Source organism: Hyposmocoma kahamanoa, unplaced genomic scaffold (assembly GCF_003589595.1).
Source record: "Hyposmocoma kahamanoa isolate Upper Pololo Valley unplaced genomic scaffold, ASM358959v1 64, whole genome shotgun sequence".
NCBI classification, from domain to species: Eukaryota; Metazoa; Arthropoda; class Insecta; order Lepidoptera; family Cosmopterigidae; genus Hyposmocoma; species Hyposmocoma kahamanoa.
In genome coordinates this window covers 16,767,902-16,794,668 of record NW_020653852.1, presented here as the reverse complement: position 1 = coordinate 16,794,668, position 26,767 = coordinate 16,767,902, and the positions used below count along the sequence as shown (strand labels likewise).

The 26,767-nt window shown below is 35.2% G+C and overlaps 6 protein-coding genes across 6 annotated transcripts; 2 read left to right on the top strand and 4 right to left on the bottom strand.

Moving 5' to 3' along the window:
* Positions 1-458: 458 nt before the first annotated feature.
* On the bottom strand, positions 459-5,510 carry LOC113230769 (cyclin-dependent kinases regulatory subunit). The gene is made up of 3 exons (XM_026464854.1): positions 5,291-5,510; positions 2,535-2,662; positions 459-935 (listed from the first exon to the last, which is right to left on the bottom strand). The coding sequence occupies exons 1-3, from the start codon at positions 5,350-5,352 to the stop codon at positions 880-882; spliced, it is 246 nt and encodes an 81-aa protein (XP_026320639.1). The 5' UTR covers positions 5,353-5,510; the 3' UTR covers positions 459-879.
* A 1,138-nt stretch (positions 5,511-6,648) lies between these two features.
* On the top strand, positions 6,649-9,979 carry LOC113230625 (zinc finger protein 239-like). Its single transcript, XM_026464620.1, has 5 exons — positions 6,649-6,684; positions 6,760-7,106; positions 8,457-8,574; positions 8,692-8,849; positions 9,220-9,979. Exons 1-5 carry the CDS (start codon positions 6,664-6,666, stop codon positions 9,524-9,526), a joined length of 951 nt encoding a protein of 316 aa, XP_026320405.1. The 5' UTR covers positions 6,649-6,663; the 3' UTR covers positions 9,527-9,979.
* Positions 9,980-13,006: 3,027 nt separating this feature from the next.
* On the top strand, positions 13,007-14,901 carry LOC113230626 (glutathione S-transferase 1-like). The gene is made up of 3 exons (XM_026464621.1): positions 13,007-13,542; positions 14,235-14,402; positions 14,709-14,901. The coding sequence occupies exons 1-3, from the start codon at positions 13,168-13,170 to the stop codon at positions 14,841-14,843; spliced, it is 678 nt and encodes a 225-aa protein (XP_026320406.1). The 5' UTR covers positions 13,007-13,167; the 3' UTR covers positions 14,844-14,901.
* LOC113230627 (hemK methyltransferase family member 2) lies at positions 14,869-15,581 on the bottom strand. Its single transcript, XM_026464622.1, has one exon. It carries the CDS (start codon positions 15,541-15,543, stop codon positions 14,923-14,925), a length of 621 nt encoding a protein of 206 aa, XP_026320407.1. The 5' UTR covers positions 15,544-15,581; the 3' UTR covers positions 14,869-14,922.
* Positions 15,538-18,778, bottom strand: LOC113230628 (SNAPIN protein homolog). Its single transcript, XM_026464624.1, has 3 exons — positions 18,406-18,778; positions 16,784-16,949; positions 15,538-15,685 (listed from the first exon to the last, which is right to left on the bottom strand). The coding sequence occupies exons 1-3, from the start codon at positions 18,552-18,554 to the stop codon at positions 15,545-15,547; spliced, it is 456 nt and encodes a 151-aa protein (XP_026320409.1). The 5' UTR covers positions 18,555-18,778; the 3' UTR covers positions 15,538-15,544.
* Positions 18,779-19,053: 275 nt separating this feature from the next.
* Positions 19,054-26,506, bottom strand: LOC113230907 (leucine-rich repeat-containing protein 49). The gene is made up of 14 exons (XM_026465017.1): positions 26,480-26,506; positions 26,183-26,352; positions 25,463-25,594; positions 24,806-25,015; positions 24,354-24,632; positions 23,882-24,035; positions 23,651-23,790; positions 22,600-23,570; positions 22,344-22,518; positions 22,073-22,271; positions 21,749-21,973; positions 21,089-21,288; positions 19,591-19,719; positions 19,054-19,120 (listed from the first exon to the last, which is right to left on the bottom strand). Exons 1-14 carry the CDS (start codon positions 26,504-26,506, stop codon positions 19,054-19,056), a joined length of 3,078 nt encoding a protein of 1,025 aa, XP_026320802.1.
* Between the last annotated feature and the right edge of the window lie 261 nt (positions 26,507-26,767).

Sequence of the window (26,767 nt, the reverse complement as noted above, 5' to 3'; positions counted from 1 at the left end):
TCGTCTCAATATATCTATATCAAAATAAAGATAAAAAAAGATAAATCTATATCAAAAACAAACAAGTTTTTGACACTTTTTAAATCTGTACTTTTAGCAAGGCCTCCAGAGTACTGTCTACCTTTTCTTGCAACACAGTGGGATCACCATTTAGAGCAATCTGTTTTAATATTTTTATTTTTGTACGAAAGTAAAATCTGATGAATTATTAAAAATCATAGAACAAAAGTCGTTTATGGTCATAGAATATTATAGTCCTGAGAGGTTTAGAGGTTTAGAGGTTTAGCCCTGTATTTTACAAATAACCCATTGACTTACAAATAAATGGACGACGGGTCTAATACAAAAATGTCCCAAGTCAACCTATTTAAACGTAGTGAATGTAAAGGAATATGAAAAAGCTAAAACGTTGAATTTAAATTTTAATGTCATCGCAGTACTGTCTAATTTTGCTTGCTTCGCTGTCAGTCGAACAAATGAAGACTAAAGCGTGAATGACGCTCTGTATACGATTTTAACGCCCTATAAGTTCGGACACTTTTTAGCGCGGACCCGACGTCCACATAATTGTAAGACAATGAAATAACCCTAATAATAGTATAATGATAAAATTACGGTACATTTTAATTAGGCTTGTTTTTGGTTACCACTAGCTAGAACAAACACAAACAGTTTTCAAAACTATTTAACATAACATGATGCAATGGGCAAGTGTGGTGGAGTTTAACGCCTTCTTACGTGAGCCATGCCCAGCAGAGACTATGAATTGTTAAGAAATTATAATTAAGAATTAATAAGAATGTAGTTTGTTGAGGGCTGACTAAACCTAAGATTAAAACTAATTGATGAAGATCTATACATGTACATTTGTTTGGTGGTCTATTTCTTTTCGGGTGGCGTTGTCTTTTTTCGCCTGAATAGCAGAATATGAGGCTCTGAAACAAATAGACAATTATTAAACAATAAAATAACAAACGGATTTTATTAAACTACTATGTATTGCTATAAATATGTTATTAAATCTTAAGGACGGACGGATGGGGCCAAGGAGTACTATATCGCCCACAAACTCTTCATTACGAGTACCAATGAAGAGTACCACCCTTCGCTACAACCTAAGTACAACACTCCTATATGTAAATACAGCCTGGCTCATATTATTATTTCGCAACCAAAGCACATGTGCCTTCTGAGACATCTGGCTAGAGCCCAACGCAATGATCTTAAATACTCGAAAGCCCTGATCAACGCCTACTGTGCTAACACTGGAAGCTCTAGCTCTGGGCAGTAATAGCATATAGTATAATAAGTATATAAACGTAGCAGCGCGGTTTGTATGCGTGCGCGCCCGTCGCGTGCCCTGTACGGACACACATCATCATCATCCACAGCCTGATTTCACCCACTGCTGGGTCTCCCGAAGTTTGTGACATCCACCACGGCCCTGTGCTAGCCGCATCCATTGACGCCCCGCGACGCGTACTATGTCATCCACCCGCCTTGCAACTGGGCGCCTGATGCTTCTTTTGCCCGTCATCGGCCACCAATCAGTCGACGTCTTACTGCACCTGTCATCAACCTCTGTGCAACTTTCAATTGTATACAGTCTTCTGTATGAGCGTCCATGTCTCAGCACCATACGTCATGGTAAGCAGAACACATTGATTAAACAAGCGGGTCTTCAGGCACTGTGGAATCTTATCTGCTTTAAGGATGTCATCTAGCTTGCCCATCCCAGCTGGACCTTTTTGAGATCACCTTAGGCTGATGCTCTTTGCCAAAGGATGGAACATGTCCAAGATAGACGTACTGATTGACTCTCTCCAGCTTCTCGTTGCCCAAAGTGGCGCACGCACACATTCGCATAATTTTGCGACGCATTCGCGTGGCATGCCGATGGACGTCTCACGCGCCATTCATTATTATGCGAATGTGTGCGTCTGTACACATTTAAGCCATTTGTAAGAGAGCTAAATATGGATATGTGGAGTAACATCTATGGGGAGATTTCTGCAGTGAAAGGAATTTGGTATTAATTTGTTCAAGTGCGTCCACCGCGAAAGCCCTGGTTTGTGGACGGCGCACTTTCTAGAAACGCATTGTTCTTAACTTTTAGACTTCGTACTGGCCACCTTCCTTAAAGGAATAGTTCTACCATCTAATAAAAAGAGAATCTCCGCTATGTAACTTCTGTAACAAACTTAAAGATATGCTACATTTAATAGAATGTGGCCATTATGTGGCTCTAAGAAGCCAATTTCAATTAGGGGATATATGGCAGGTTGGGGAATTAAATGTTGTGTTGGATGACTTGTTGGCAAAGAGGACTAAAACTCTGTACTCAATATGTGAGGTATTGCCTCTCACTATGAGGCGACATGATAGAGTAGAATAATCCACAGGGATTGACGTCACAAGGCCGACATTGACATCCAAGTGTTACAGGCCTATTACAAACATTGATAAAAAAAAAAAAAAGAGACATTAAATCAATGGTCAATGTTTGTTTGATAAATGTATAAGTAAGTATATACCAGGCTGATGCGTCATATAGTGCACCCATCCCTGACTCTGCTGCACCCCGATGCTGCGCCACTCCGACTCCGACATCAGGTGGTTCTTGGGGACCAGCTTCACCATCTCTTTTGGAAGTACCACATGCCTGAAAATAAATAAAATTCATTCTGTGACATAAGTTAACAAGTCCCATTTGCCTGTAATTTCACTTTCTCAACGTCATTCACAATGTCAATTACACCCTTATCCTAGGAAGGGTAAGGGTGTAACTGATGTTGTGAACTGCATTCTGGTTAGGAAACCAGAACGCAGTAAATGCTCACATTAATGCTTGGCGGCAGAAATAGGTAAGGTAGCATAACTTCCCTGGACAAACTCTTTCAAAAGGAGCTCTACTGCCACTAAACCTGCCTGGGAATGCATCAGACTGTAGCTACACCACAAAGCAGCTCTACTGTGTTTTGGGTTGGGTGTAGACAGACTTGCCATTTTGGCAACGACAGGCACGGGACTGGAAGTTTCTGGAGGAGGCCTATGTCGAAAGACTAGCTGATGTGGATGTAATTTAATTATAGGAAAATGTTTTGAATTATTAATATTGAAAGTATTTAAGTATTAATTTTAATTGGAAATTTGTCTATTTGTCTATTTTTAGTATTAATCTAGGTTAAAGATATTTTATATTTTTTAATAATGAATTGTATTTTCTAATAACGAAGTATACTGTAACAATTGAATTGAATTGTATCAGCAATAAAGGCTATTATTATTATAGCCAGACTTAAAACCCTGGTATGGTGTAACAGGCTGGTTTCCACACACGAACTCCTCTAGGACTTAACATCTTATATATCCTATGATCCACAATTAATTTTCTAAGGATACTTCTTTATAAATTAGTGTCACCAATGTCTTTAAATGGCTGTAACATTTATTAGGACCATTTAACTGTTTGCTAATTTGAATACTACAAAAAAAATTAACTATAAATGATGTCAAAATGTATGTATGAATTAATTTATAATGTAACATGATAAATGAACATTATAACATTTATTTGTGGGAACTCATCATCAGAATTTGAAAATTTATTTAGTTTTTTAAGTGACTGTTTGTCTGTCAGTTCTCCAACACGAAATTAAATAAACATCATAAACAATAACTTTTGGTCCATGACTTTTAATTATTCATCATTTTACTTTCATACAAAAATAAACATTTAAATAGAACGCTCTAAATGCATACCAATAGCAATACCTCTATGCAGGACAGGAGTGGTAGTCATCGCGGAGGACACTTACTTGCACATACCTTACTACCAAAAACAAATGTAAAAAGTGATAATTATAATAAAAGATATTACAACAAAAACTTAAAAATTTCTTTTTGGTAAATTTATTATGTTTTGTAAAAAGTCATGGAACAAAAGTTGTTTACAAAGTTAAGATTAAAGCCCTGCGAGGTTGCTAGCACATGAAAAAGAACCCTGTATATCGACCCCTCCTATGTAAAGCATCATATGTCGAAATTGCTGAGTTTGCAGGGGAGCATTCTAAGTCCACTGAAATGAGTATAACACGTGAATTTAGCATTTCTGTTTTATACGAGAACAAGTTTTAAAGTAATGAGCTTTGTCAAATAACACTGAGAAATGCACTCCCCTGTAAACTTGGCAATTTCGACATATGATACTTTACGTAGGTGGGGGTCAATATACAGGGTTATTTTCATATGCTAACAACCTCACAGGGTTATATTTAACAGCATAAACAACAACTTTTGCACATGCATGGTACAGTATAACAAATCCTATGAGGAGAGACTTTCTGTATTGCGCCTCACTACTCTGGAAGAATGACGCCATTGTGGTGACCTCATCGAGACTTATAAAATTCTAATGAGTCAGTACAATCTACCAGCAACACAAAACATCTTTAAAACAAAAGAAAACTTTAAACTATCATGTGGCCACCACTTCAAACTAGTCCATGCAACTTCTAAAACACCTGTTGTACACAATTTTTTCAGCAAGAGAGTGGTGCATAATTGGAACATACTACCGGAAGATGTTGTTTCTGCTGTCTCTGTTAATGCCTTCAAAAACAAGCTCGACAATTGGCTACGAAAGAGTGAATTAGTGCTAAGAAAGTTAACTAAAACAAACTATATAAATTTCTACACTGCGTGATGTAGACATCCCAGCAAAGGCTGCTAGTCTATAATTAAACAAATAAATAAATAACAGGCTGCTTTCCGCAACTCAACATCGTGGAGCCTAATTACGCATGGTAAATAAAATACAGAGGAGCCTAGCCTCTTAAGAATTTATATGACATGTCTTGATAATATTTTGGTAATTTTAAGTGCTTCCTGCATCTATTTCCATGCTAAATAGTACTATGTAAAAGTAATAAAAATGTAATGTAAGAAGTAAAAATGTGTAAAAGTCGTTTACATTGTTATCGTTGAGTAAAATAAATAGTGTATCATTAAAAGATAAAAGATGAATAAGACTTAAGTCATACCTGCGCAAAAAAAATTTCGCATTTAAGCAGTGTAAAGACAGATCAAAGTAAAAATCAACTACAGACACAAGCAAATATGCAAATAATGACTTTATTTCCTGACTTTCTTTGATTTTTATCACATAATTACCACATAAAACAAACTACGAAATTATATCGTTTTTAGGTTATTTTCACATAACATTGTTTTCTTACTTTAATGAACTTAGTAATATGAGGTATGCAAATTTATTGAAGTAAATATATACCTGTATTCGTGCTCCTCGTCGTAATATTTCTCAGAATAATAAATATTATTATCTCTTGACATCGTAACAAGTTATTATGAAATCACTTTTTTTGCGTTAACCCAGTAGTTTTAGTGGTCTTTGTTGAAACAATGCGCAACGTAGTTATCTCTCGCGTTCGATTTTTGTATAAATCACATAAATCGCAAAATTCACAACGATAACTCGCAACTTACAACGATTTAAATTGACAAAGGGAAACGTTGACGAATTTCAAAATTTTGAAAAACGAATGCGGTTAAAGTGTTGCCACATAAAATAAATAATAAAAGGCCTAATCAATACCGGTATTCCTAACTCAACCGATATTATTTGAGATGAATTTACTATTTTTTATTTTTTTCTATTTATTATATAGTCTTAAAATAAACATTTCATTTTCTCAAAATGATTTATGCTTTTTACTGGTCACAGTCAAGAAGGCTCATTGGTGATATTTCTGTCGCTATCTATAAATTATTATCTTGCATTATTTTGTACAGTCAAGAGCACGTCAAGCTTGACACTTTGTACTTTGGACCGTTCTTATCGTAAGCGGCATAGAGTTGGATTTAAGTCTTAAGTGTCAAGCTTGACGTGCTCTTGACCCTGTACTAAAAATATGCTAACATGACAGGAAGCTCAGAGTCTATAATTATAATTAGTGTTGACTCATAATCATAGTAAAATTTCCATTTTGAAACAAATCATGTTATGGAAAAAGATTTTTTTTCTGATTAGCTTGATTTTGATTGTCCTGTCAAAAGTTGAAGCTAATGAACTTTGGAATTTGTGAAAATAAGTCAAACAGGGTTTAAAATTTTAATTTTTTCCATCCTCTAATGTTTAAAACCTATGTACTAAATCTATGGTTGAAAATTACATTTTCAATGTTTACTTATACAATTTTATTTTATATAAAATTGTATAAACTGTAAATTTATAATTCATGCAAAATGTATAACACATATTAGTGAAACATATTTTATTATGACTAGGAGTCTTCAAATTATATTTCTCAATTGTTTTCAATTTGTCAGTAATATTTCCCGAAAAATGTCCCCTTGAAATAATTTTTCGGAAAATGTTATTATCCAATAAAGCGCTATCATCGAATCATCGACAAAAATACTTGAATCCAAGGTTATGAAATAAAAAATAAAATAAAATCAGCTGTACGGCGCTTGCACATCATCCTTATTTGTTTTGTTTTCTACAAAAGTTGAAGTTGAATTTGAAAGAGTACTTTCTAATATACATTATTTACCATGAGTAAGTGTAGAGTGTGTTTAAACAATGGAGCAAATAAAAATATATTCGTAGAAAATGGTAGTGTATCAATTTCTGAGAAAATAATGTCTGTGACCAAAGTACACGTAAGTGGTTTTATAATAACTACCAATTGAAATTTTATTTAATTTAATCTCAGTATGCTCTTTATATAATTACAGATTTATCCGTGTGATGGTCTTCCTGATAACATATGTAACAATTGCTTGGAAAAGTTAGAAATTTGCACAGAATTTATTCAGCTATTCCAAGATTCGGACCAGAAATTACGGACCTCTGTGGAAATTGTAGAAGGAAGAACAAATTTTAATGTAGGAGACATATCTGAAACGAACAATGAATTCAGTGATTATCCAATAAGAAATATTAAAAATGAGGTGTTAAATGCATTGAAACAAAAATGCATAGATGAAGTAGAAAATATTCATTTAACCAATGTTAACGAAAGACAACAAAAGATCAAAGAGAAATATCAGTGTTCAATATGTGGAAAACTTATGGCGTCAGGGTGGGTATAATCACATTGATCACCTACATCGCACCGATTGATTATCCACCCACACTAGACTATTACACGCCTGTCACCCTGAGACTTATGTTGGCAAGTCCTCAGTCTATGTAATTTCACCAGCACCCTTACTCTACAAAAGTGGAATGCAGTAATGCTCACATTACTGCGTGGCGGCAACGAGCTCTACTGCTACAATTCATTCTGCTATGCCACTTCAATTACAAAATACCACTTACCACTCACCAGACAGTACAAAGTATTTGAAATAAATGTCAGTTACAAAATATTTGACTGTCATATGTTTAAAATACCAATGACAAAATACATTTTAGGTAATGATTTAAATACAAATACAATAGCCAGCCCTGATCGTAGTATTGTTGGTTAACGCACAAACGCACACACTCAACATAGCCCCGCACTAGGGAAACCCTGTGTCGCGGGTGCCATGGACACACACATAGACAACCACAAATTACACCCAAACTCACGAGAGAAATAATTGTAGGCCATACAACTATTTCTCTCGGCCCGGGAATCGAACCTGGGACCTCTGCGTGGCAGTCCGGCATGGTAACCGTTCGGCCACGGAGGCAGTTATTCACCACTTTCTTTATACAAGACGTAACAAAAAGGTTTTAAACATATCACTTTACCTGGTGATTGTATAGACAAAGAAAAATTTGTTAAAAAAAAATTTGTACAGTTTTATAATAATTATAGTAATAAAATGTCCTAGGCAACCTATTCCCTGATCTCAACAAGGGAATTCCCTGTTCTATGAGTACCAGGACATGGTACTGAGGCACTACTCAGAACATCCAGACCAGAACTAATTTAGAAAAATTAATTTCCAGTTGGTCTTACCAGGAATTACACTTGACCATCTCAAAGTTCACAATGCAAATTGTTGAGCCACAAGGGTTGTCAGTGTTTTTCATTAAATTTTGCAATTAGTTCTTCATTCAAAAACACACTTTGTGGAGAACTTCAATTTTAATCAGAACATACCAGCTAAAGTACGTACAAACTATTTTATGACTCCATTGACAGGGTTAGAAGATAGCTAATCCACATTTGAGTGAATAAATTGTTTTTTGCTTCCGCCTTAAATTTTCTAAGCTTCTCACAGAAAGCGCAACAGTAAAAAAATCATTTAAAACCAAACACATAGATCTGCAAGAAGCACATAGAAAAATTCGTAGGTCGGCTGGTTCGTTCTGCTTCGTTCGTTCTGTTGGGAGAGCTTCAGCCACGGTATGCTGAAGGCGCTGGTTCGAATCCAGTCGGATCGAAGGAATCCATACTTCGATCTTTGTATTAATAATTATAACTTTTTTTCCCCAGGTTTACTTTGAAAAACCACATAAGAATTCATACTGGAGAGAAACCATTTCTCTGCACACATTGTGACAAAAGCTTTGCTTCGCTACAGGCTCTCAAAGTACACCTCAGAACTCATACTGTAATTGATAATTCTTTTAATTTATTTATTGCTAATTAAGAATTTTAATCTGTAATAATAAAATTATTAAAGTAATTATGTATAGTACAAAGAAACTAAACTCCTTTTTCACCCTAGGGAATAAAACCTTACAAATGTAAAGATTGCGATTTAACATTCGCTCATGCAGCTGGATTAAAGGCGCACGCGCGTAAACACTCGGGTTCTGTTCCGTATCGTTGTACCTTGTGCTCACGCGCCTTTCGCCATAGTGGACAACTACAGTATCATCTCCTGTAAGTATTTAACCTCATACAGAGTGCAAGGAAAAGGATCGACCATTCGACCATTTTATTAAATTCGCTAAAAACATTTGATACCTAGGTACTTATACAAAATGTGTAATAATCATAATAATAATGTTTTTATTTATTTATTTATTTATTATTATTATTACAAAATATATGTGCCAAATCTGGGCGGTCAACCTGAAAGTGTGGAGAATCAATTTTTATTTTGTTTTCGCAAATAATAAATTTAATTTTATGATAACGTCGTTTTTATCATAAGAAGATAATTGAGTGAAATATGTCCACACATTTTTTAAATCGTGTATTGTGGCTTAATATATGACCAAGTTTTATTTCATCATCAACTTTGTTACAGCCGACACAGAGGTGAACTGAACTTCAAGTGTGATAATTGCCATGGCAAGTTTATATCCAAATTCGAATTAAAACGCCACCTCCTCACGCACGGAGGCAAGCCAGCCACCTGCCACCTCTGTGGGCTTCAATTATCACGCCAAGCACACGTCAAACGTCATATCCAAGCGGTACACGAAGGGGTTAAGCCTTTCTCATGTACGGGTTGTTCAGCAAAATTCGCACAAAAATGTGACTTGGATAAACATAAAATCAAACGCCATATAAAAAGAAACTTGAGTAACAAATTTACGCCTAACAAAATCTAATGGGCGCGGTGCGGTTCATTCCTTAAAACAACAAATTATGATATATTGGTCAAAATAACACTCAAGGGATACAATTAATTTATTCTATGCTAAGTGTCATTCGGTATAATAAAGGGTTCATGTAACTGATTCAATCTGACATACCGGTGTTATAATGTACATTATTTATATTAAAATGTCAGATATATAGCATTATACATGTAATGTTTTGATATACTGAATATTTATTATACACAATTATACATTTTGTTGTGGTACATTTATTAATTATATCCCATGAGTGATTATACCATGTGAAATTATATTAAATACCGTTACACTAAGTGCAAACAGATCTGTTGTTATATCGACTATTACACACCCAAAATGTGTACCTACATACCATTAAAGCTTTAAATTGTCTCTATGATAATAATATTGTTACATTTTATATTCAAATAAAGTTAGTTGTTTACGATACCTACAATTATTTATCATTCAATCATAAGTATAAAATATCAGTGTAACGAACTTCAAACGAAGTGGTGGTTGGTTGAAAGTACAAAAGTTAATAAAAAGGAAATTCTAAACTCCCTTTCGACTCGAAACATACTGAATAGTCGAATAATGTAGCATGTATAAATAAATCGAGTATATAACCAGAAATAGAGACGAAATGTCATTTAATTTGTTTTGAAAACCATTCTGCCAAATCATTTCGGTGACAACTGCGCTCGAATTCGAAACAATTGACGAGTGTCGTCAATCATATATATCATTATCCTCAAAATCTGTTTCCTAAACTTATACGAAAAAACACATTCCAAAACATAAAACATATTCTTGTTTTTGTTAAAAGTTATGGCTCGAACGCTAAGGGTGCTCTTCCACCGGCGAGGCGAGACGAGAATTGAAATCTCGCCGGCCTATTTCCATCAATTGCTCATACAACAGTCACGTGCCGACATATTCCATTATGACAGTTCAAACGAATTCTTGAAATATGCTGTTTTGTTCGTCAATGAATTTTTAAAAATCCAAAGCAGAGTACCTTTTTTTGACTATGTAATTTAACTATGATGAAGTATATAATTAATCCGTTGTAAACTTATATTGTAAATAAATAAATAAATCAAAAATTCTCATTAATAGCTATCGCGATTGATACCTAACATACTTAGGCGATACTGAAAGTTTCTGGATTCTGATAGGTAATTTCTGACGTAAAGCTAATTTGTTGAATCTAAGAATCTGCCCAATACCCGAATCTGTGGAATAGCGAATGTGCCTAATCACGAATCTCTCGAATCCAGAATTTGTCCTATACCGAACAAGTGTTCGTTAGAACCATTGTGAAAAGCAGTGGGACCAGTCTTCCGTAGGGACTTCTTCAATGGCTTCGTGGAACGCATTCACTGCCGCTTCCGGGCCTGTAAATCGGAAACCTTTAAATTTATCTTTGATTTTTGGACATAAAAAGAAGTCGCATTCAAATACGCATCGTTACCTTAACGAAATGTGCAAAAGCGTTATCTTGGTGAAGGACGATATTGCTTCGAGGACGCTTTTTGCGAATTTTTTCTAACACTGGGCAAGCAGGTGCAGATACCAATCTGCAGTTACTATCTGATTTGCCGACTCCGACTTTTCTTAACTTTCGTCGGGAAATTTTCAAAAGGAAAGGCCCATTCTGCGGACTGGCTTTTTCTTTCCGGTTCAAAGCAGTACACCCAGGTTTCGTCACCAGTCACGATATTATATGTATACAGCCAATGATTGTCCTCCATGAAACTTTTTTATCATTTTACGGCACCATCTTACACGCAGTCGTTTCTGGTATTCCGTTAAATATTATGGTATCCATCGAGTGCAAAGTTTCCGAACCTTTAGATACACATGCAACATCTTTTGCATCTAGCTCATTCCGATGCCTAAAACAGGACGAATTTGTTGACAAGTATTTTGTTGTCAGTTTCAATCAGTTGTCGTGCGGTATCAATATTAAATTCGGTAACCGCAGCGCGCAGTCGCCGTATATCGTCACGGAGATGATCACGTCCACATCTAAATTCACTGAACCACGAATACACGGAGTTACGACATATAGGGCTTCATCACCAAATTATAATTGTAGTCTCTGGCAACTCTCTTGTTGACTTAAGCCACATCGAAAATCGTACAAAACTATGGACCGAAAATTTTCACGACTGAAATTCATTATAAAAGCGACTTACAGTTTTGAAAACGACGACGAATTTGAATGACAGTCTGATAAAGTGAAAAGTAACCTATTCAAGGAGTATTCCTTTTTAAAATTTCGTAATTTTTTTAAATATTTTTTTACAAGTAGTGGTGGTTAGTGAAATCTGTTTTCGTCTAGTGATAAACACGCGGCTGTAGAAACAAAAGAAATTGTATAACGGAAGACGAATCAGATGAAGCTGTTTCTTTTTAAATTCAAATCGTACTGTACTTCACAATCTCGCGACTGAAATTAATAGGTTTTTCCGTTGCAAAGTTTATAAATACTCAATGTAGGCCGCATAGGGTCGTTCTTTATTGTCAATTTAGACCATTTTCACCGAAGATGAGCTAGGAGAGAATTGAAATTTTGCCATAAAAATTTTCATTGCGACGGAACATAGCGTATTTCGCAGCGCGAGACGCGTAGTCGCAAATTGCGACTACGCCTTGAGGCTGTTGTATATAACATATATTCAGTTGTTAACCATCTTTTACATGACAAAGATGATGGACTTGAATATTACTTTTATTTCGTTTATTTGTGAAGTAGAAAAACAGAAAGAAAGAATATGTTCTTTGAAAAGGTGAATAAGATAGACCGTTCGTGATTTTCCAAAGAACATTTTGAACAATATTATCATTTCTTCCATTTTTCAAAGATTTATATCTCAAATCGCCTACTTTGTATGACTTTTCCCCATGCATTATTATCAGAATTTTTGTCGCTGTAGTTTCTGACCCGCTTAACGAATCGGTGTCGATAAGTATAGTGACTCCCTAAGTAGAGTTAAAGACTTTCATAGAAGATGTGTTAAGAAAAGTTTTTTCCAACAGTTTCTAGGTTTTACATTGTATACTAACAATTATGTTTTTACACTAAATAAATCAACTTTAATACATGTTTGGCACGTTACGTACGTACAGGGTTGAGAGCACGTCAGGCTAGATACTTAAATCCAACTCTATGCCGCTTACGATAAGAACTGTCTGTCAAAGTGTCAAGCTTGATGTGCTTGACTGTATGTACCTACACACCTATTTCGTACACGCTTGACGTTGCGCTGTGGCGCCTGCCTTCGCGCTACTACTACTACTTCTACACTATTCTCCAGAATACGCTCGACCCTGTTTTACCTCGTACCTATCTAGTTTGTACGTTGCACTATTGACATAAAGTTCATTAATTTCACTTTCATTCCGTTCCGCCGCAATGTAAATTGAGCTTAACAGCAAAAGGCCAAGGACAAAAAAAAAGAAGGTCAATCAACGTCTTGTACTCGTCGCCGGCGCCGCCCGCCGCCCGTCGCGTCCCATTTTTAGATAAGTTTTTCTACGCGTCGCGCGAGTGTATGGCCACGTGTGCTGCTTTGTGGCCTAAAATTTAATTGAATTCCATTTCTTTTAATTTAACTATTGAAATGGCATCTGCCGACAAAAGTTGCGGTGATAGGAAGTCTCTGAAGTTATACCACTTTCCAATCAGCGCTCCTTCTAGAGGCGCTTTGCTCGCTGCAAGAACGATTGGAGTACCAATCGAAGTTGAAATTGTAAACTTATTTGAAAAAGAACAACTGAAAGAAAGTTTCATAAAGGTGAATCCGCAGCACACGGTGCCAACCCTTGTCGACAACGGGTTCGTATTATGGGAGAGCCGAGCCATCGCTTCATACTTAGCTGATAAGTACGGGAAAGATGATCAATTCTACCCTAAGGACTTGCAGAAACGCGCTGTTGTCAATCAAAGACTTTACTTCGATGCGTCTAATTTGTTTGTAAAGATTAGAGCAATTTGCGTGAGTACCTGTATTTATTTAACTTTTAACGCGTACGTCTGACGTAGATCATGTTTACATTGGCATTAATTCTGGTAAATATTAGCTAGGTTTAAATTCAGTCTTTTTTCTCGTTATGATAAAAAAATGGAGTTTAGAGCTGTTTTTATTTTGTTTACAATTATGGAGTGCCGTAGTCTCGACGTCTACTTAGGGAGTCACTATACTTATCGACACAGATTCGTTAAGCGGGTGAGAAAACAGCTCTATGTCCATATAATAAGGGCAAAGAAAAACTGCGTTTCCACACACATTATATATATAAATGCGTTTCGCATTGGCGGTCCAAATGCTACATGGACGTGAAGCATTTTCTGAATCTTTTCGATCAAGCCGATTTCGCATTAATAAATGTGGTGACTCCCTTCTTTGGCGCTTTAAACTAAGATGACAAAGTTTAGTTTGCGCAGTTTGCCTATATATTAATATAGTTTATTTTGTACCTATTCAATGTTTGTGATATGTAAGCTTTTTAAATTCATTTTTACTGTATATGTGAAACTTTGGAATTTGATTAAAGCAACACTTGTAAAATGGCATATAAGATAAAAATAACTTCCCATAAATAATACCTGTAAAACATTTTTTAGCTTTTAAAGTCACAAATAAATTATCACCCCGTATTTTGTACTTATAGGACTTTTCTTTTTTAGTTTCCAATTCTATTTCTCGGAGAAACCGTGATAAAGCAGAACCTTAAAGATGACCTGAACAATGCGTTAAATTTTTTGGAAACATTCCTAAATGGTAGCAAATGGGTGGCTGGAGACAATTGCACCATAGCAGATACCTCTATCTACGCATCTTTATCCAGTATCCTTGTAAGTATCACGTTAAACATGTTTTTTAATTAGTGAATTAATGAACACATGTTTTAGAACTGGAATTTATATTTATAGCATACTGGGTTCACTAAATTACGCAATAATTTTTTTCTTCTAACTCACCAAGTATAAACTGACTGAAATCAAGTATAAGTTTATATTATGATTATTTATTTAAATAAAATCTCTTGAATAAATATACCTACCTATTATTATTACGTTTACCTCCATATTTATCTTCACCAAATTACATTATTTTTAAATTTTATAATATTACATAATTGGACTGTTTTGAAATTACAGGCAGTGGGATGGGATATTTCTTCTTTCCCCAACATCCAGCAGTGGGTCAAAGATTGTAAAGCTCTACCAGGCTTTGAAGAAAACCAGGAAGGAGCCAAACAATTTGGAGAAGCTGTAAAGAAGAATCTTAAATAATAAACAACAGCTTGTTATCAACTTTATAATTAATGAACATATTGAACTTACAAATAAAGTTTTCACTGTACAAATAACATTATTTATAGAACTTAAGCACTAATTGTTGTTCATTCCGCACTCGTCTTCTTAGCACAGTTTCTGATTTAAATCCATACATGGACATAATCTGTATGACTTCAACTGGAATGTTATCTTCTATCAACAAGAGGTATAAAACACCATGATCAGCTAGCTTCTTTGGTATCATATGAAGTAATCTGTCTGTCACTTCTCTTCCCTTGACGCCACCAGCCCAACTATCACTGATATCATTGACTCTGCACTCTTCAGTCGCTGTCACAACGTAGGGAGGATTGAAGATAATAACATCAAATTTTTTGTCAATAAATAATGACGCCAAATCCATATTCACAGAGTCAAGTATAACCTTATTGAAACTGGCTGTTTGTTTTGTCATAATACAAGCTTTAAAGTTAATGTCTGTACTCATACAGATAGTGTAAGGAAATGCCATTCCAAAAGCACCTATAATGACACCACTGCCTGAACCAACTTCTAGGCAAAATGTGGGGTTTTTGGCCTTCACATATTCTAGATCCTTTTCTAAGGCATCTATTAGTAGAAAACTGTCTTCAGATGGCTCATAAACATGATCAAAGTCTGCCTTGTCAATGTGGTTTTGATATGGAGTCTCCATATCAGTTGATACTTCCTTGCTGTGAGACAACTCCACTACGCCCCTGTTCAGGTTCTTGTGGCTCTTGGGGTGATTCTATATGGACTGCAGGTCGAACACTCTTCTCTTTGTTCACCATACGCCTTATTTCATTCAATCGATCCTGGAAATTAATATTTATTTCACATATTAATATTTACACGACTGCACTGGTAGCTGTAAAGGTACCTGGCTGTGGAGAAAAACTTTCACAGATTTCTCACAGATGGCGCTATGGATGAAAAGTTAATAAAAACCAAAAACAAAGATCTGCAACATGCACAGAAAAATTCATAAGGTCTGCTGGTTTATTCCGTAGCTCAGTTGGGAGAGCGTTAGACACGGTATGCTGAAGGCGCTGGTTGGAATCCAGCTGGATCTAAGGAATTTTTCTCAATCTTTGCATTAATAAAATTATTTCATATATTTTGTTTATTAGATTATAATGCAATTAAAGTTGATATCATAAAATATCAATATATTGATATTATGATACTGGTAGAAATGTAATTTTAACATAATAATGTCTCTAAAAGTGAAGTGAACATTTGACTAATAATAAGTAGCTTTTTTTCTCTATAAAAGTGTATAGTATATTTTATTTTATAATATATTTATTTATTGTTATGTATTAAAATTATGTATACATATATCACTATTCTATCTACATAATGTTATATATATGCTAGAAAGATAAAACATCTAAGTTGCATTTGGAAAACATTGCAGAAGAGTGATTTAAAGTATTTTGTTTTAAGACAAAAAATCATAACTCAATTTTATTTGTTATATGGAAAACTAGAAAGTTTCAGCTTTTCCATATAATTAATAAATTTAAAAGTTTTTTTTCTAAAAAAAAAATTATTTTACCACTCGCCTGTAATATTTTCCAAATGTACATTAGACGTTTTGCATTTGCAGTCTTCATATATTGTATTAGTACTTATTATATACTGTATTTTTGAAGATATTCTTTGGTTGCACCCCTTTTGCATGTATCAAACTTTTAACCTAATATTGCCTGTAAGAAATTGCTGCATAGCAATAAGGCCACCAGTTGCACATTAACTTACTATTTTTTATACTTGTAGTACCATTCTATAATGCCACTGTAATTTTATGAGCAATAAAGAGTATTGCATTCATTCATTTATTCAACTATCTTTACAAAATGTTGTAATAAGATTTTAAGTGCATTCAACACAGAAAATATGATACATACTTGTGAAGCCTGCAACACATTGAGTACAACAGTGACTTTGTGTTTACATGCGATAAGCTTCTTAACGTAAGGGTCCAAGTCAGGATGATTGTTAAGGGCCTCCCGCACTTTCTGTAATTCTTCGTTTAGGCTGTCTATTTGTTGTTTCAATTCTAATTGGGATATTCTGGAAAATTTACAATGTTATACATATTAAGGCAAAATTTATATACATCGACATTATAATTTAGGAGCATCAGAACAAAAACCGATAAGTCACATTTTGGCGGTTCTTCTTTTTTAATGATTAACAGTAGTTTATGTATGTTTCTCTGAATAATTTATCCAATTTGAACAGCAACTGCTAAATCCTCCTTTAAAATATGTTTCAAATTCAATGAAATTTCTCAGTTTTTGTTTCACAGATCTTAAATTTTGCTAGTGTATAAATATAAAAGTATAAACTCTACAGCCAGAGTTCCAGTTGAGGATGCAATGTATGCCATTGATACAATATAATATAAATAAGTTGAGCTATTAAGGACCTAGTTTTGACTTAGGTGGTATTTCATACTGAGACTTGCTAATGCAGTTTGACCTTGATTCACAGTCGGTTAAGACTGGCATTAATAACATTGCCAGAACGGTCACACATGCTTGCCTCAGATGGAAAACAGAAAGAAAAGATGGAATACAGAACTAATCTTACCTACTCAAGAAACATCCGTAACTTCTGTATAGTGTCATAAATTATAACACCTTTCCTATCTGTAGGTGCAATACAGAAGTTCTAAATATTTGTAAAAGTTAAAATTACTTTTATTTGAAGCTAGATAAGTATAGCTGAAGAAATATTATTTGCACCGATGAATGTTATCTCTTGGAACAACCTATCCTTTCTATTACAATAGGTTAAAACCATTAACACTGCTTTTAATGATCTTGGTTCCTTGTTCGAGCCATGGGTACTTTTTCTGGATTGTAGTTTTGAATTATTTACTCATCAGGTAGTTTTTTTAAGTTGATGCTTCATAAAATACCAACTGCCAACTCTTTTCTTACATACTTAACAAAGCTAGTTCCATATAAAGATCACCACATTTGAAATTAATTGCCAATGTGTAAAAGTATCTAAACTGTTTGTTTGGACTACACAGATGGCATGTGTGTTATTGTAACAGCTCACTTTTTGTCTTATTGTACTCAAAAAACAAAGCGATAGCACGAATTTGGTGTAAATAATATTTTGCCAACTATAGGAATATTTGTATTACATACAGATTCTAGTGATGGGACAAAATCAACTTAATCTATTCATGGACAGTAATGACATTTACTGTAAAATGTAATATTACAGCATGATAAGACGGAGTACGCCATTTTCTACTGCAGAGAGTATCAACAATGTACTGACAAAATTCAATTATTTACATAGAACATTTTACATTGAATCAATATAAGCATTATGGCACTTAGGAGTGACATTTTTTATTAATTTAGCACTTCATGAACAGGTTAATCTATGGGAAAGTTATCTCATATTACACAAACATCTAGTAGCACCTCGTTTTTCTTAATGTAAGTTCGTTTACTTTTTGATTAGGAATGGTTCGCGACTTTTTTATTTCTTTAAAACAACTTACCTAGTAACTCGCACCCTGTCGTCGAGTTGATCTACAGTAGGCTTCAGAAGACCCAATAGACCTTCCGCGAGCGTGTCTCTCGTAGGATTATCGCACAAGTTACCAGTATTTTCGTCCGCTGATGTAGTTGTACTTTCTGTGTCATCCATTTCGAATAGTACCTACACTGTCTTCACTTTCATTTTAATTCAAAACGTGCTGAAATCACAATTTTCGCAAAAAATGGTTATTACAATTTCCTTAATGGCTGCCACTAGGCATGGACCAGTGTCAGTTTCGAGGAATGCGGTCAGCTAATGTTGATCAACAGTTCCGAAGAGTGCAGGCAGATAATATTGGTTAAACACGCCAACGATAAGGCAGTAGCAAGGTATTAGGTACCTAGTATCCAATTCCAAACTTGTACGAAATTCCGGTTTTGACAGTTCATCACAGTGATATGTTATTTTAATGTTGGTAGACTACGAAATGATGTGTCACTTTAATAGGTGCATTCTCTTTTTGTAAAACTGCTCAACACTTCCTGCGCTCTTCTGACTGCACAAAATTCAATACCCATTAGATCTTAAAAGCTTATTAGAATAATACAAGCCTTTCGAAACATAGGAACCTTATCTAAAGTATAAAACATGTGTATGTAAGGGGCTCCTAAGCTCCCATAAGATCCAGAGTGATTTTCTTACTGGAATCAGTCACTTCTCGGCTAGTAGAATTCCTGACAAGAATTCCAGAATTTAATATGGTGAACTCATTTCTATTCAATTTTAATAGTTAATGATCTGAATGAGAAATTAAAGACCCGCACCTAACAATGAGACGTACGTGTATGACTGATGCGACTTTTTGAGACAACGGCGATGCACAATTTGGTTTATCTGGCTTTTGGCTTTGGGAATTATAACAACCAAGCTATGTATAAAAACGGATTATACGCTCACTAGATTTACATACCAATGCCACTTAAAATAACGTTTCTAAATCAACAGCGAACGTGTATTTATCCATACCTAGACAAAACAAGTTTAGTATGGAGATACCTCTTGTAATGTCGATGCGAAAGACCATTTGTAAGCGTGCTGCTTGTATCATAAACTGACATCGAGGATCTTCACCTATAACTGCGTGCGCCCGAACTTGTATATAGGAACGGTTCGTGTCTTTTTTATTGTCTTTAAAACAACTTACCTAGTAACTCGCACCCTGTCGTCGAGTTGATCTACAGTAGGTTTCAGAAGACCCAGTAGACCTTCCGCGAGCGTGTCTCTCGTCGGATTATCGCACAAGTTACCTGTATTTTTATCCGCTGATGTCGTCCTAAGTAAATCGCGCGAGTGTCATACTTAATTTCGGCAAACACTATTTCGACTCGACAGTACTTCGACTACACATTAATTCGACGGAACACTACTTCGACAAAACACATGTTCGACAGGTCATTAGTCCGACAGAACACTGCTTCGACAACACAAACATTCGATGGGTTATACACCGACAGAAAACTATTTCGACAACACATTACCTTACTTATTACTGCCGCCAAGCAGTAATGTCAGCATTACTGTTTTCCGGTTTTGAAGGGTAAGGGTGCTGGTGAAATTACAGGCACTTGGGACTTGTCAATTCATGTCTCAGGGTGACGGGCGCATTGATAGCACCCCTCAGACCTTAGCTATTTAAGGCACTGCAACTGTTATGGATAGGCGTGTAGCTTACTACTAGGCGCACGACTTATTAGTTCCGTCACGTGATATTATAAAAAAAATGTAATCGACAGGTCACTATTCTGACAGAACATTTCCGTCGAATTAATATGTTGTCGAAGTACTGTCGAGTCGAAATAGTGTTTGTCGAAATTAAGTATGACACTCAAATCGCGCCGCCCTCGATGTGTAGAGCTCGCAAGTCAATATGATAAAGAAGGAAACAATCATTAAATTAAACATTATCTTCAATCAATGTGCAAAGATTTATTTTCTACGAATTAAATATAATTTGTTACCCGCAGGCGTAGTTAACAATTTAACTAAGTATTCTTGTTACAATAAATTCGTGACACTAAAGTTAAATTCCTCTAATCACTGAAAAGACTATTACGATTACCTATAGTTATTGAGCAAATTGCGATAAGTATCGTTCTTTCAGTCCAACAAATTACTGCTATAAATTACGACCATAAGATAAAAATGTGTATCGATTTAATGATTATAGTTGCTTTGTAACTTATAAGAATATGATTATAACATAACATGTAGTAATTAAAATATTACAATAGAAAACCAATGGCCCCAACCAAAACCTTATTTCTACTACGTAAGGGAAGAAACAATGATAGCACATAGCAATGCCCATAGAATATTAAACTCCCCGTGGGTTAGTATTATCCATCCTAGTACGATCTATTCATCACTAATATACATAGTGTTTTAAGTTTATACTTAATAATAAATATTGTGCTAGTTAATAAATAATTTATAATCGTTTTTATCTAGACATATTCCATTAATAGAATTGCAATTTCTTAAAGTAATAATAAATCTACATATATTTTCTTAGGTAAGTACTGCAATCACAACAAACTAAAAATAGTATTTGCGTCAAGTTTTCTATATCAATGCACAATGGTGTAATGGTACAGAATACTTAATAAGTCCTGTAGGACACAAGCTAAGATATATTTTTTTACATAGAATCCATCAACATCTGCATTTGTTCCTTGACATGTGTGTCCATATCAGAAAAATCTTTCAGTATATCCTCGATCATCTCGACGAGGATTGATGGCCACAGCAGTTCTAGAGCTCGTAAGCGCTGTGCTGCACCGCAGGCTAATTCAATTATATGACATAACTGACCGCGACCACGAACTCGCCAACTCATGTCTTCCTGTAATTGAAAATCAGTAAGGCCCTGTGAAGTAAAATTTATTCAAATGACTCATAGTGACTTGATTTGGAAAGTGTAAGCGCATTGAAATTATCGACACTTGAGTATGAAAACGATGATAGAATTGTTGAAATCAGCGTCGTAGCACTTGCAGTGAGACGATATCAAGCTGAGTGGATGACGGATTCCGTAACAGTACAGCATGCACACTTTATGGTTTATCGCCTGATTATTTATTTTTATAGTTATTTGCATCCCGTTTGTGTGTTATTTGCATGTACTATCTAATTGGTATGTATTTTTTCCGCTTTTTTATTTCGATTTTTTTCATATTGTAATTGTTTCGTTTTTAATTGTTAAATGTACGTCTGCTGCGTCGTTTCTTTTTAGAATAAAAACTATTTCTATTGTAACACGAAAAAACAATACAGGTGATGGTAATTTCAAGTAGGTTACAGACCTGAGACACGTGCCCTTTTTTATACTGTAACGCTTCCTTGGCGATCACATCCCTTAGAGCTGGATCAGCGGCTCTCAGCCAAGCTTTGGCACTGACGGTGCTGTTGCCGCTTCTCCCCAAACGAGACAGCAGAGGTTGTAAGGGAGCATCAGGCAGTGCCCGTAACACTATGTCACTTAGTCCGTGGTAGGTTTGGTTTGCTGATTTTACCTCTTCATCAGTTACCTTTAAAAAATAAATTAAAATAATACGCTTATCTTTTCAATGAGAGTGTAATACGGCTTGAATTGAGTTCTATAGGTATATACATTTCTCGTAACTTACTGATTCATCATTTATTTGCTTGAGTCCCCAATGAGCCAGCCTGTATATAGCGTATTCCCGCCATATTTTTGTATGAATTGGATTGCCTTCAGGTAAAATGGTTAAACCACTGATTCCACGAAGTTCTGCTAAAGCATGAAGCTGGCCGAACCATTGAAGCCCCGTTGCTCGAAATGATATTTGAGATACGTTTGGAAATCTAAAATCAAAGAACAACTTGCAACTTATCCATAATAACGTAAAAGCTTTGAATAATTTGTGAACAACCTACTTGTTTTTTAATTCGGGTAAAGATTGTGCGACAGCATTAAAATGGACATAGTGAAAAGCTGCACGAGTTACTGTCCTTGCTCTCTCCCACTCCCAGTCCCTGGCTAGTCGACGGACTGCCCCGGCGCCCCACGCGCTCACTAAGTCGTCGCATACCTCCACTAAGTAATCTACACCTGCATTTAAAATGTAAGCTTATTTAAAATCATTATTAAAACAATTTGATTAACATTTACGTGTCAGTACAGTAAACCTACCTTGTTCTCTATCTTTTGTCGCAGGCACTATTGGTTTAGGAACCGGTTCTGAAGATTTCAAACTAGCCAAACTTTTGCTCGTTTTTGGTATTCTTGCTGTAGCCGCTCTATTAGCTGATGAAGCTCTTTCATTCCTTCTAGCAATTGTCGCACTCCTTATATTTCTGTTACTTAACCTACCGTTAACGGAACCTTCTCTTCGTAAAATTTTGGTATTTTGATCACTGCTCGAAGTTGATGATGCAGTAACAGACCCAACGTTTGTACTACCTGACACGTTGCTGGCATTTTCACTGTTATCAAAGTTCTTGGCATTTGCTTTAGCCCGTCGACTTTCTGGATCGCATACTGATTTAGACCGCATTGAGCTAAACTGTTCTCGTCTACGCACCGCAGTAGGAGCACGACGAAATCGCCTTTTGTTGTTTGCTTCTTCTTCACTATCACTTGTTGACGATGGCAAAGAGCTGAATGATGAATTTATGACGGGTTCAACGCTAGAAACACTTTCCCATCTTTTTAAAACAGGCTCTGTGCCATCAGAAAGCTTAACATTTTCAAGTGAAGAAATAATAGGCAAAAGTATAGGTGGCAATCTTATATCACTACTAGTAGATGTAGAATGGGATGCGTCTGTGTCCTGAGAAACACTACGTTCTGAGAAGTTAACTCGTCTTTCATTTAATGGTTTTCGAGCTGTGGAACTTCGTTGTAACTTTCGCACAGGCGATTTAATCGGTGCGTTGTCTGAAGATGGAACATTTGTGTCACTAGTATTGTTTTTAAAGTCAGAGTCGTCTGCTTCGCAATGCTGCATGGTTATTACTACGTCTGGAAGAGCTGCTATTTCAGTCTGCGTAGCACCAGTTTGGGTAATGATCGTTGAAGTTTCAATTACATATTCCTTTTCAGGTTCAGGGTTTTTCATTTGAGTGTTAGTGCTTGCAGTAGCGAAACATTTGTTTTCAGACCTAGATTTAAATTGTCAGTTGAAATATTGTAATATCATAGTATCTTGTCGGAATAATAAGAAATTCATAATTGAACTGACCTTAGTAGCTCCCAGTTGGTACGGGCATTGTTTATGATCTGATCTCGTCGAGCGGCGTGCTGTTCCGTTCCTCCAAGTGCACAGTATGCTGCACGAGCCGCTTCCTTATTATTTCTCCAAGCCATAGCGGCTCTACGAACCTACAGCAAAGACAGTAATGATAGTGATTTATAGAGAGTAACTTAGGATCGATTTTATATTGAATTTCATCAATGTCCGTTGTTTACTTACTTGATCAGTGACGTGCATATTAGTCAGCGTTACTAAGTTTGGTAGATATGATACCAAAAATGGTGTACAGTCTCCACCCAAAGCCACAGGATTTCCATCTAGAGACACTTCTGTGAGTGAAGTCACCTCAGCTAGCGACGACATGTCTTCGACACTGAGGAAGTCACTTCACTTATCAACACGGAATCGCATTAAGCCGGTCAGATGAAACTTTATGTCTATGTAATAAGAGCGAGTCGTAGTGCGTTTCACTTAGGCGGCGCAAGCGGAAGCGAAACGCCAAACGTCTTTTTCCTCTTATTGCATGGACACAAATGCTTTTTCTCGATGGCTTAAGCCGATTCCGCGTTAATACGTGTGGTGACTCCAAGTCAATGAATATAATACAACATTTTTTTTATTACACTAAACTGATTTATAACACATAGGTAACCAAACTTTTTTTTTATAAAACAAGTAGGTACTTACTTACCTTTGCAAGTCATTGTTACCAAGGTATAGTTTTTGTAATTTTGGTGTATGTTGGAATCCCATTAATTTTCTCAGTCGATTCCTCTTTAGATTTAGCTCCCTTAGAGATACTAGACCTTGGATATCAGTCTGTCCTATACATTTTATTTGATTCCCAGCTAAATTGAGCACCTTGAGTTCACTTAGATTAGATAAACCACCCACTTTGCTGATTCTGTTCCCATGCAAATCCAACACTTCTAACTTTATGAGGTTTGACAAGCCTTCTATTCTTTTAATTCTGAAAACCAATAGATAATTAATGAAGTGTCGTAATTCATTTATGTTTATAAATTAATTCTTTATTTTTAATTTCGAAATATATTTTTGAATAACGTATGTTACATAAAGCTTGCCAATTGTGAACATTTATGTGACGTAAAGCCTATCCTGTTGTAAAATTATTCATGTTACCTGTTTTTGCCCATCAATAGCACTCTGAGACTAAATAACCTCTCGAGAGATGTAATTTTATCCATCTGATTGTCATAGACATCTAAAAACACTAGTTTTCCGAGATCGAGCGGTGACAACCCTGACAAACTATTGATTAAATTGTGTTGCAGTGATAATAGTCTCAATCCTGGCTCTGCTACAATATGAGGAATTGAGGACAGACCTCGCCTAGAATTGTAAAAATATATTACAATTATAACAAATTATAGATACTATCATATTTATGTAATTTAAAATTGGAAGTGCTGCAGTATAACTTACTACAAATGTAGAAATTAATTCAAAAGGAAACACGATTAATATAATATTTTAATTGTAATAATATTCATAATAACAAGAAGACGTCGGTTCGATCCGACCGGATCGAAGGAATTTTTTCTGAGTGTTCGATCTTTGTATTAATGATTACAACAAACTAGTTGAGTAATTTCACAAAAAATATTTGAATATCAATTCAATAAAAATTTAAAATGTAATAATATTTTTTAACAATTAAAATTCGAATTTAAATAAGGCATAGTATACTTTATACGACACCATGCTCTTAAACGATAAAAGGGTAACCGAATCCCGTTTCATCTGGTATTATCAATATTGATTGTACATTAGACATACCTGTCAAGGCTGATTCTGTCTGGTAGTCTATCTTTTTCCTGTGGTGTCCGAAACAACTGAACTCTACCTTCGCCCACAGCTTGCAGATTAATGGGTTCCTCTCGACCATCGTCTTTTGGTGCATAATCATTACTGGAAACAACGTCATGCTTAAAACGAAAATTTATTGGAATAATAAACAGGTCTATAGTCCATTTGTTTAGGTACTTAACTGAATGTAAACAATCTTGAGATGTCTATTTAATGAAATATACATTTATAAAATGATTTTTACTTACCTTTAAATACAAAATACATATACTTAGCTTCATATCAAATATCCATGCCCAATGTTATACCTATTGATTTGTAAAGTATATGTTTCAATAAAAAGACGAATTAGATTGTTTACATTTAATTAAGTAAGAACTAAACAAGTTGACTATAGGTCACTTTTCTTAAAAAAAAAGGTCGAGTTCCTTTTTTAATACCTACCTACTACTACTACACTTGCGATCAAGAGTTATTTTCCAAATAAAAAATTGGTCTACATTTTAGTTATTTTCGCAGTTTGGCACCCGTATATAGTTTGCAGCTTTATTACGATCATCAACTTTTAACAAGTTGTGACGTGTGTGATGTTAAATAATGAGTTGCTATTAAGTTTTTTTGCAGGCACACGAAAACTGTAGGTATACGTAAACGAGAATACATAATATATAACATTTTGTTGTCACTTACCCTGTAAGTAAAGTGTGTGAACGTGTAAATGTAGCTCTAGGGTCTGCGAGTGCTGGTCGAATTTGCAAAAACTGTCGGCCATCGCCCGTTGAACCTGCGTCTACTCTCGGCCCGCCTGCATCGAGGGAATGAGCCGATCGACCCCTTGTGCGAAAAGCTATTTTTCGCACCTATACGTATTCAAAATATTAGCACAATATGTGTAATTATTACTGATACCAACTTTATTAGGTACTACGACTTTATGACACTTATGTAAAAGTAATCTATATAATAATTATCGTTGATGTTACTTACGTTCCCGCGGTTGTATGTAATAGGCATCAGTTTATAAATAATAGCAACTATGATAAAAAACTTTTATACTATTGGCCCCATCAGGTACAGTTTTATTTTTTATAAAAATAAATTCGTACAAAAGGCAGTTTTGGTCCATTTTATCAGTATCAAACCGTTGCTAAGAAACGTTTAATTGATGTTAACAACCAATGTGAATTATAAATCTACACTACGGATACAACTTTTTTATGAATAATAAAATATTGATTAACATACTACTTTTACTATTTTTATTGTTTAATTATG

Bases quoted from the DNA above. Each gene is read 5' to 3' on its own strand.
- LOC113230769 (XM_026464854.1), bottom strand. From the start codon at position 5,352: ATGTCAAGAGATAATAATATTTATTATTCTGAGAAATATTACGACGAG. The intron at 2,663-5,290 runs GTATATATTTAC...ATTTATTTTCAG, and splicing joins GACGAGGAGCACGAATACAG to GCATGTGGTACTTCCAAAAG. The intron at 936-2,534 runs GTATATACTTAC...TATTTGTTTCAG, and splicing joins CTATATGACGCATCAGCCTG to AGCCTCATATTCTGCTATTC.
- LOC113230625 (XM_026464620.1), top strand. From the start codon at position 6,664: ATGTCTGTGACCAAAGTACAC. The intron at 7,107-8,456 runs GTGGGTATAATC...TTTTTTCCCCAG, and splicing joins GGAAAACTTATGGCGTCAGG to GTTTACTTTGAAAAACCACA. The intron at 8,850-9,219 runs GTAAGTATTTAA...ACTTTGTTACAG, and splicing joins CAACTACAGTATCATCTCCT to CCGACACAGAGGTGAACTGA.
- LOC113230626 (XM_026464621.1), top strand. From the start codon at position 13,168: ATGGCATCTGCCGACAAAAGTTGCGGTGATAGGAAGTCTCTGAAGTTA. The intron at 13,543-14,234 runs GTGAGTACCTGT...TTTCTTTTTTAG, and splicing joins TAAAGATTAGAGCAATTTGC to TTTCCAATTCTATTTCTCGG. The intron at 14,403-14,708 runs GTAAGTATCACG...TTGAAATTACAG, and splicing joins CATCTTTATCCAGTATCCTT to GCAGTGGGATGGGATATTTC.
- LOC113230627 (XM_026464622.1), bottom strand. From the start codon at position 15,543: ATGGAGACTCCATATCAAAACCACATTGACAAGGCAGACTTTGATCAT.
- LOC113230628 (XM_026464624.1), bottom strand. From the start codon at position 18,554: ATGGATGACACAGAAAGTACAACTACATCAGCGGACGAAAATACTGGT. The intron at 16,950-18,405 runs GTAAGTTGTTTT...TAAATTTTCCAG, and splicing joins GACAGGGTGCGAGTTACTAG to AATATCCCAATTAGAATTGA. The intron at 15,686-16,783 runs GTATGTATCATA...ATTAATTTCCAG, and splicing joins ATGTGTTGCAGGCTTCACAA to GATCGATTGAATGAAATAAG.
- LOC113230907 (XM_026465017.1), bottom strand. From the start codon at position 26,506: ATGCCTATTACATACAACCGCGGGAAC. The intron at 24,633-24,805 runs GTAACATGAATA...ATTGGTTTTCAG, and splicing joins CTATTGATGGGCAAAAACAG to AATTAAAAGAATAGAAGGCT. The intron at 19,720-21,088 runs GTAAAAAAATAT...CGATTTACTTAG, and splicing joins CAGATGTTGATGGATTCTAT to GACGACATCAGCGGATAAAA.